Source organism: Panthera onca, chromosome C1 (genome assembly GCF_046562875.1).
Source record: "Panthera onca isolate mPanOnc1 chromosome C1, mPanOnc1 haplotype 2, whole genome shotgun sequence".
NCBI lineage: Eukaryota > Metazoa > Chordata > Mammalia > Carnivora > Felidae > Panthera > Panthera onca.
This window is the reverse complement of record NC_138346.1, coordinates 412,138-422,185: the sequence shown is the minus strand read 5'-3', so window position 1 is coordinate 422,185 and position 10,048 is coordinate 412,138. Positions and strand designations below refer to the sequence as shown.

Below are 10,048 nucleotides of genomic sequence, written 5' to 3'. Positions count from 1 at the left end.
CCCAAGACCCTGTCCTCCTGGCCAGGAGGGGGAGGGCGGCATCTGGGGGCTGCCCTTAACTTGTTCCTTTCTCTGGCTCCAGTGGGAGCACTGCACTTTCCTGGTCTCCACTCTGCTCTGTTGTTGCCCGTGTTGTGTGAGAGGTCACTCCATGACGTTACATGACGGCCGGCCTGCAGGGTAGGTACGAGGCCAGTGAGGAAGAAGTGATCTCCTTGGGAGGGGGTGTTGCCCCACGGATAAGGGCCTGGCCCCACACCCCTTGGGCCCGTTCTGAGTCCTTTTGTCTGTGGCCCTTCCTCCAGGACACGTTTCTTATTCCTAAGGCCTGGCCTTCTCGGGTATCCCCAGACTGTGACCCCCAGGAGACCCCCGTTTGGACAGGGCAGAGACACGGTGGCTTGCTCTGCACACAGGGCAGGCCGCCTCGGACAGGGATGCGGGGGCCCAAGGCTCTGGGCCTGGGCCGTGGGGTCAGGTGCGTCTTCCTGTGGGTCCTGCTTCCCCAGGCCCCACCCCCTAGGGCGGGGGAGGCCGCTGGGCAGAAGGCCGGCCCAGGTGGCCCGTGGCCTACAGTCAGCTTCTGCCTGCCACCCAGCGCCTGCAAGCAACCGCCCTGTGTTTGCCTGATTTTCTACCTGTTTGCGGTGGGAGGGTGTTTGCGGTCACTCGCCACGGCCAGAGGGGAGGTTCCGAGCATCCTAGCAGCTCAAGGGCACGGGTCGCCTGAGTGCCGGACGGGAGAGCCAACAGCGGGCGCGGGGAGTGAGAGCCCAGTGCCACACCACCCCCCACGACAGAGCTCACCAGGGACAGGAACGCAGACACCCTCAGCGTGCTCCCTCCACGGGCCGTGGCTGTGGCTTGGGGGGACCTGGGTCAGCCCGGCTGCCTTTTCCAGCGACGCCCGGCCTTCTTGGGCAAAAATTCTGAGTGTGGGTCTCAGAGCCGCGGCGGCAGGCAGCAAGGCCTGGGTGATGGCAGAAACCCGGTGGAGGCGGAGACACGCGTCCCGGCGGGGCGGGCGCAGGGCAGGGCGTCGGGGCAGGGCTGTGGGCCGTGCGGAACGCTGGTGGGTTCGAACGGGCTCATCCTCCATGAACAGACCCTCGGAGATGTGGAACCGCACCGGAGCAGGTGAAGAAGTCAGGCCCTTCCCTGGTGGATGCGGAAGAGGAGCGTCTGTCAGCGGCCGCCGCCCTGAACATTCCGGAGGGTCTGGACTCAGGTCGTTGGCCCGCTGTTTGGGCCACGTGGTGAGCTGGCTTCTCGCCCCACCGACCCGGTCGCACGTGGAGGTGTGTTCACAGTCCACGGGCTCTGGTGCACCTGTTCCGGGACGACTTGCCCAGCGGTCCGGTCCCCGCCGCGACAGTGAGACTCACCCTTGACCCCGGGCCACCCGCTGAAGTTCAAGCTCCTGGTCTTGTCCCTTCGCACTGTCTTGTCCCGGTCTGAGCACGAGCCAGGCCTCCTCCCGGGGTGGGGCTGCGGGCGGGTGGGGGGGCCGAGGAGGGGTCTACACAGGGGTGACTGGAGGGTTGGCTGAGCTCACAGCAGACGTGGCCTGGGTCTTCTCTCTCAAATGGGGAAGGAACACTTGGAAGTTTGTAGGGAAGAAATGCACGGTTCACCATGCTTGTGTTGGGGAGGGGCAAGCCCTCCGAGGCCAGGCTGTGGGGGGTCCCTGCAGAGGACAGCGGACAGAAGGCTTCCCTCCGCACACAAGGGTTTCCTGAGTGTGCTTCTGATTCTGTTACCCCCGAGCCGTGAGCCACGGCAGTGAGCCAATCTGGCAGGCAGTGCGGGGCGTCTTCCAGAGAGATCAGAGAGAAGGACGTGGGGTCTGGAAGCCGGTCAGGGAGGCATTCTCCTCCGGTCCCCCCCGGCCCCTGGGGGGTGGCACTTGGAGTTCAGCCTGTGGGGGAGGCGTGGGGGCAGGGCGAGGGGCCGGGGCCCCCTGGTCTACGTGAGCGGCTCTGGAGCAGGTGTGTGTGCTGTGGACCCCGGTCCAGACCCCGGGTTGAGGGGCCCCCCTGACCGCCCTCCCCCATCCCCTGCCCTGCAGCTGTGTCCTGGGGCTCAGGCGGTTGAGTGTCTGACTCTTGATTTCAGCTCAGGTCGTGGGGCCGAGCCCCCCGTTGGACTCTGTGCCGACAGCTGGAACCTGCTTGGGATTCTCTCTCTGTCTCTCTGTCTCCGTCTCTGTCTCTCCCTCCCCCTCCCCTACACTCTCGCTTGCTCTGTCTGTCTCCCTCTCCTTCTCTCTCTCAAAATACATAAGTAAACATTAAAGGCATAAAATAAAATCAAGGTGTCAGGAGGGCTGGTGCCTCCCGGGTGCCCCTGGGGGCTGGGGCACCTCCAGCCTCTGACCCTGGCCCCCTGCCTCCCTCCTTCCCTAGCGCCGTTGACGGACGGGTCATTGGCGAGTGACACCCTGTAAAGTTAGGGTGTCCGGTGATGATCTGATGCACGGGTACGATGTGCAGTAAGGTTAGCTAACACCTCCGTCCCCTCCCACGTGACTCATCACCGCTGGGAGAGGAGAGGAAATGAATATAGGGACGGTGGGCTTGGTGGCTGGTGTGGGGACAGCGACGCCTGGAGGGAGAGAACACCCTGAGTGTGAAGCCTGAGGACCCCCTCCCCTCCTCCAGCCTGAGCAGAGAAACCCAGGGCCTGCTCAGCTACCCCCCGAGTGGGACCTGTTCCTACGACGGCAGGTGTGCGTGCGGGGTGGGGTGGGGACCTGGCGGGGGCAGGCAAGCCTCGGGGCCCCCCTGGGAGCAGGGCCCCTCCCTGTCGGGAGGCACCCGCCCTCCCGGCCACGGGGCCAGCGGCAGAGGACGGTGTGTGTGAACCTTGCATTTCGTTTTAAAACCTTTTCTGTTCTATGAAACTTCTGTACGGTAGCTAGCACTGAACTCCAGAGCTCAGCTCGGGGCGCTGGGACAACTGTGAATGCGGGGAGGCTCCACCCCAAAAGAGGTGCAGACCGTCTGTCCCCACAGCCAGTTCCCCGCCCGCCTGGAGGCAGAGTGGCCGGCTGGGGGCCTGCAGGGTGGGTGGCTCCGCCTTCTTCGCTCTACACGCAAGCTCACCCCACCCACGCTGAGCCACTGGGGGCTGCTCACCTCCCCCCCCCCCAGACCTGTCCTGAGCCCCTGGGGGGGGGGGTCCTTGGGGCCGTGGCTGCTCCCTCCCCGCCCCCACCTGTCCCGAGCCCCTCAAAGGCCCTGGGGACTGGGGTCAGCTCACCTCCCCCCATGCCTCCTGTGTCAGAACCTGCTCAGCTCTGCCCAGGTGATTAGTGATGGGGACCCCAAAGACGTGGCCGGTCAACTGCCTGGTGTCCATTGGCTTCTATGTTAGTGGGAGGGGCGACGGGCTCGTGACGGACAGCAAGGAGGGTGTGGCTGTTCTGGAAGGTTCCGCACAGCCTCACAGCAAGGGCTGCTGTGTGAACAGGCTCTGCCACCCCACGATGGTCTCACTGGACAGCCCAGCTCCCTACCATTGACAGTAAATGCGTTCTAAGTTTACCGTCAGATAAAGTTCCCCTCGGCAGCTCTGGGCTCTGCGAGCATCAGCGAGGGACTTCTGTTCAGGAACTATTTTGGGTATTAACACCCACGCTCCCCAGTGTGTTACCAGTGGAATCTCCTGAGTCACGAGTGATGACAGACGGTCTGGGGACGGCCGGAGGGACATGGCTGGTGTCGTAAGGCACACTCGCTGGGTTCTGTCCGCTTGCTCATTTGGCCAGACAGACACCCCTGCTCGGTGTCGGGTTCTGGGCCTTTCTTCCTGGATGTTCATGCTCGCCTGTCTGGTCTGTGCTCCGCTCTGGGGGTGCCTACGAGGAACCTGCGTGGCTCCGGGTGTTACTTAGCTGTAGGCGTCAGTGTTTCCTCTGGGGAGCCTCCCATGACCTGCGAAGTCCTGCTCATCCTGTCTCCCTGCCAACTTGATCAGAGGGTCAGACGAAACAAAACCCAAACCCTGTAAGCAGTTACATCTGGAGAGAGGACACAGACCGGATCCCGTCCCCCGAACGGGGGTCCTGTGTCACTAAGGATGAAGTGCAGCGGTGACAGCAGGGCGGGCGCAGTGAGGACAGGGGTGGTGGGCTTTGGGCTCACACATCGGGACGGGTGCTGGCTGCAGTCTGGGTCCCCGTCGGCTGATGTGGCCCAGGTCCTCTGGTGGCCTGGCCTCCGCTGTGTGCTCGGTTTTCTTGCCCCAGGACTCCAGGGTGGTCACAGCCATAGCTGGGGTGCCAAGGGACAGGACAAGTGTGGCCAAGCACTGAACCCCGACCCTAACAACCTTCGTGGCTTTGGAAACACACGCCTTTCCTTTTTAAAAAAATTAAAAAAAAATTATTTTAGAGAAAGAGAGAGAGAGAGAGAGAGAGAGAGAGAGAGAGAATCCTAAGCAGACTCCGTGTTCAACTGTGAGCCTGACGTGGCGCTCAACCCCATGACCCGGGATCATGACCTGAAGCTGAAAGCAAGAGTCAGACCCTCAACCCACTGAGCCACCCAGGCGCCCTGAACACACAACTTTCCAATCCTGAACTTTCCAACTATAAAAATAAGGATGTTTAGTTTCCTGAGATGTTGTGGCTAACGAATGAAGCATTTAAGAGAATGCTGCACAAACACAGAGCTCTACCCAGCATCACACGAGGCCGCATCCTGGGGTTGAGTTTACGCGTGTATTTGGATCAAAGGCAAGAAAGAGCCGAGTTCCAGGCTGCAGGCAGGAGGCCGGAGCCCAGGACAGGTGCCTGTGGCTTCTTAGGGGCTAAAAACACCACGGGAGCTTCCAATGTGTGTAAATGTTAAAGGTATGAAGAAAAGTTTGCACAAAACATGTAATCTGATAATGTTGGGCTTTATTGGGTACCTGCCATGTGCTGGGGGCAGGGCGACGCCGTGATGGGACCCGTGGCCGCGGGGACGGGGGATGAGCAACGCCTCCGACTGCCGCTGGCGCTCAGGCCCCTCAGCCTCAGGCTGCCGTCGTGTCTCGTGCGTGGGAAGGCTGGGGGCCCAGCAGGCACGGCCGCGTGGGGGCCTCGGGGGGGCCCTGCAGCATCTTGTTCCTGCCCTCCAGCATCCGAGCCCACTCGCCGCGGAGCCTAGGACAACGATAATTTCGGCCTGTGAGTCAGCCGTGGGCCGGCGGCAGCCAGGCCTCTGTCGGCACCTCCGCACATGTTCCCGTGCAGCCGTCCCCTTCCAGGCGGCCAGCGGCCGTGACCTTGTGGGTCCCAGAGAGCCCTGCCACCTCGGAGGCCCGGCCGGTCCCGGGCGGGGGCGACGGCCCAACACGGAGGGGCTCACTCCGGTCCCCAGCCCGGAGAGGGAAAGTGCTCTGTCCAGGAAGCAGTTTCTGGAAACTTCTGAGGCCGGGAGAGACTGAGCCATGTCCTGAATTCCTCCTTTGTCAGTGGGCCTGGTTTGTTGGGTAGGAGATGTGCTCACGGGGACCGGACAGAGTCCCCACGGTCGGCCGGGGCCCCCTCACCAGCGCCCTCGCACAGGCCCCTGCCGGGGTACTCCCAGCCGCCTGCCCAGCCCGCCTGCCCGCTGGTGGCGCATTGCTGTGACCACAGCATGACACACGGGGTGACTGGGTGGGAACAGACCTGAACATCCGTGTGCAGGCTGCGGCCCTGCTGTGTGGTTTGGGTTTGGAGGGCGCGGTGTGGGCTGGGAGCCCAGCTCCCGAACGCCTCTGGGTCTGGAGGACAAACTGGTAAGAGTCGTGCACATAGATGCTGTTCCAGCAGCCGGAGACGTGAATGAGGAAGGTGGCTCGAAGCAGCAGGCCGTTAGGCTGGTGTCACGTGAGGGCCATGTTCCTGTCCCCTCACCAGGGCGCAGCTGCTGACTGGCTGGGCCCAGGGCCAGACATGGCTCCCGGGAGCACGTAGGATGGCTGTGGGGATGCTGTGGGGATTGCTGTTGTCCAGCAGACAGGGAACAATCTTTCCGGCCAGGTCTGCGGCCTAATAATAGCCCCATATCCCCCACAGAAGGTCACACTCCACAGTCTGTCCCTGAGCAGCCCGGACCCTCAGTGACTAACCCAGCCGCTGCCGACCACACTCTCACTGTCTGACCGGCGCCCGTTCCTGGGACCCGGGTCTGTGGGCAGAAGACCCAGAAGTTTCCAGGGCCTGAAGGTGCACGTAGGACAAGGCTGAGGCCGTGGCGCCCTCACGCGGGAGCCGAGGGCTGGCAGGAGGCATTAGTGGGAGGCCCCTTCTTCCCGTGTTCGGGCTGTGTGTGAGGTGGGGGGCTGAGCCATGCAGAGAGGAGGGACACCCCGGCCTCCCGTACTGGGCCTGTCGGGGACACGTGTGCTGGATGACAGGTGAGGTGTCCTGGATGATGGCAGCCGGGCCTCCGGCAAGGTCAGCACCAGACCTGGTCCCACTGCCCCTCCGGGAACCCTCCTTTCCAACTGGGCGCCCAGGGCAGCAGCTGCTGGGCTGTTTGAGGATGAAAGCTGTGGTCACTCTGGAATATCTGGCCATCTGAGCCCTTGTCTAGGTGCGAATTATGTGCTAACCTGCCCTTTTAGCTGTCCCTGAGACCAGGCACCCCTGAATCTGCCCGGGGTCACCTAGGAGACCCTCTTCTGCACCCACAGACCCCTCGCCTCATCTCAGGGAAGAAAGGGGCTTTGGGTCTGCAAACGTGTGGGAAGGAGTGTGATGATTTAGCCTGCACTCCGGGGGGGAAACGGTCAGAAAATCAGTCTGCGCCAGACAAGGCTTCTTTGATAACTTCTAGCAAGACCTTCCGGAGTGGGGGATGGGGGGGCGGGGGATGGGGGGAGGGAGGGAGGGATGCAGGGACGGGGAGTGGAAGGCTGGGTGGTGGCAGGTGGGCTGGTAGGTGTTAGCGGGTGGGGTTGCAGGGATGGGGCATTCTCCTCCCCAGCCCAGTGATCAAGGTTCTAAGCTGAGTCAATGTGAGTGGTGTTCCGTGGCTGCAGCCGCTCCTCCTGTGACTGAATCTGAGGGCAGTGCCGGTGTCTGGATGGTGATGGCCGAGCGGCCCCAGGCCGTGCTCTGCAGCGAGCTCACCTGTCCAGGGCGCTCCTGCGGGTCCTCATGTCCTCGCTCTGCAGCTGTTTTGTGTGCAGCTCGATCTTTTCCTCCCAAAACTTCTTTATCACACCAGCATCGTAGGCTATTCTTCCAGGCTGCTTCAGAGTGTAGCTTTTGCTCATCTTCTGTCAAAGGGAAAATTGATGACACTTAGCCGTTTTGTGCTGTGTTGGTTGGACTGCACAGGGAGTGGGCGTGTTAACCATGAGGAGGATTCAGCCTCAAATCCCTGATTCTCGGAGCAGGGTGGTTCTCAGGACACCCACGTGGGGACCCCCACACCGAATCTGTCAGGGAGGTAGTCGGTAGGCACGCCTGAGAGCAGCCTCCGGGGTCTGACCTAATAAGGGTTAGTATCCCAAATCTAAGGCAGGGGTGCCTGGGTGGCTCAGTCAGTTAAGCATCCGACTTTGGCTCAGGTCATGATCTCCCCGTTCTGAGTTTGAGCTGTATGTTGGGCTCTGTGCTGACAGCTCAGAGCCTGGAGACTGCTTTGGATTCTGTGTCTCCCCCTCTCTCTCTCATGCTCTGTTTCTTTCTCTCTCTCTCTCAAAAATAAAAAAAAACATTAAAAAATAAAAAAACACACACAAAAACAAAATCTGTAAAGAACTTACACAATTCAGCACACAAAACAAAACAAAAACCAAACAATTCCATTAAAAATGGGCAAAAGATATGAACAGACACTTTCCCAAAGAAGACATCCAGATGGCCAATAGACACATGAGAAAATGCTCAACATCACTCATCATCAGGGAAATACAAATCAAAACCACAATGAGATGTCACCTCACACCTGTCAGAATGGCTAAAATCAACAGCACAGAAAACAGCAGGTTTTGGGGGGGACACAGAGAAAGGGCAACCCTCTTACACTGTTGGTGGGGATGCAAACTGGTGCAGCCATGGCCAAAAACAGTATGGAGATTCTTCAAAAAATTGAAAATAGAACTGCCTCATGACCCCAAAGTTCCATGATTGGGTATTTACAACCCCCCCCAAAACAAAACCCACTGATTTGATATATACACCCCCATGTTTATAGCAGCGCTATCTACAATGGCCAAGATATGGAAGCAGCCCAACTGCCCATTGACTGATGATGGATAAAGAGGATGTGGTGTATAATATACAGTGGAATATCACTCAGCCAGACATAAGGGATGAAACCTTGTCATTTGTGACCACCTGGGTGGGCCTAGAATATATTATGCTGAGTGAAACAAATCAGCCAGAGAAAGACAAAAACCATAGAATTTCACTTATACGTGTTATCTAAAAAACAAAAGAAATAAGCAAAAAAAGCAGGAAGAGACCCATAAATGCAGAGAACGCACTGCTGGTTGCCAGAGGGGAGGGGCGGGGCTGGAGAGACGGCGCAGGGGAGAGGGAGGGCCAGGCTTCCGGTTCCGGTTCCGGGTTGAAGGAGTCCCCGTGCGGGACCACAGCCAGTGGTGCTGGAGGACCGTCGCGCGGTGACAGCCGGGAGCTACGCTCGTGGGAGCACGGCGTCCTGCCCACGCTGTCCGGTCACCGCGTTGTACACCTGAAAGTGATGTGACGTCTTGTGCCAACTATACTCAAGTTAAAAAATTACAAGAAGGAACTTGAAGTTGACATTTAGCAAAACTCATCTGACATCATGCTTCACACACGCTTGTTTCGAAGCTGGAGGCACCGAGTTCCAGGAGTGAATCCTCCCAGGAACCAGAGGCCACTGTGCCCAGGCGGAGGGACACCTGGACACATCGGGGACGCGCTGGGGGACCTGCGGGAGCAGGGCGCAGACTGAAAACAGTGAGATGGACCAGGTGATGCCCCTGCCATCAGGACCCTTGCGGACCGGGCTTTGATGCCGCCTCTGCCTGGCCCTCCCTTCGGGCCCCGTGGTGGCACCTTGGGGACAATCACAGGGAAGAGGCTAGGAGCTTCCATGGCTGTTTGGCTGGAATTTTGTGTGGGTCCCATAAAAAGAAAATGGGCTTTCTGTCTTTTAAATGTCACTTCCTACAATTGATTTTGTTGTGCTTCACCAGAGTGCCAGCAAGGCTCCAGCTGGCCACTCCTTCCATCTGCAAGCTTCCAGAAGCCTGCCTGACCTCTCCTGGGGACCCAGTCCTTTCCTCTCTCACTGTTGGGATCTCTCTTGGAAGCATCCGCAGCACCCAGGACGGCACGTAAAACACCTGCACAGTTGGGGCCCGTGGGTGTGTGCAAACATTTAAGTGAGCAGGACACGAATGAATTAGCATTGTGAAGGTGGGGGGCCTGGGCCAGACCTCAGGGTGATCATTGGCCCTCAGCCCCTCCTGCAGCCGGTGTGTGGCGGGATCCCTGGGGACCCTGTGATCTTTGGGGCGAAGGCAGTGAGGGGGTTTCCTTCCCTGACCTGCTGCTGGCTGAGTTCAGGGGTGTGAAGTTGAGGGAGAAGCCCCCTCCCCACCCCCAGGGCCTCTGGGCTCCCGCTGCAGGCGGGCAGGGTCAGCTCCTAGGAGAGGCCCTGGGGGCACAGGCAGCAGAGCCCTGCCGGGACAAGAGCCCAGAGGTGGGTGGAGGTCAGCTGGGGGGCTCCTGCCTCAGCCCAGCAGGGCTGCCCCAATTGTGTTCACTGGGGCTTCTGAAAGCAAATCAAGACCTGTGTCCCCCCCACCCCCCCACATTAACCAAGGTCGGGAGGAGACGGGGAGTCTCATTAGAAGTTGAGACTTCTGTGCTGGCAACAGAAAGTAGGGGACCCAAGAGGAGGGCCCCTGTGCTCTGGAGAGTGACTCAGTGCTGGCCTCCAACAAAGGTGGGGACCTGGGAGGACAGGGGTCCTGGGGAAGAGGGGCAGGGGTCCCCAGGATGGGGCAGGGGTTCTGTGGGGGAGGAGGGGTCAGGGGTTCCTGGGAGGAGGGGGGTAGAGGTCAATGG

At 60.1% G+C, this 10,048-nt stretch overlaps 1 protein-coding gene across 1 annotated transcript; it reads right to left on the bottom strand.

Moving 5' to 3' along the window:
- Positions 1-5,019: 5,019 nt before the first annotated feature.
- Positions 5,020-7,254, bottom strand: FAM240C (family with sequence similarity 240 member C). Its single transcript, XM_060628436.1, has 2 exons — positions 7,109-7,254; positions 5,020-5,149 (listed from the first exon to the last, which is right to left on the bottom strand). The coding sequence occupies exons 1-2, from the start codon at positions 7,252-7,254 to the stop codon at positions 5,020-5,022; spliced, it is 276 nt and encodes a 91-aa protein (XP_060484419.1).
- Between the last annotated feature and the right edge of the window lie 2,794 nt (positions 7,255-10,048).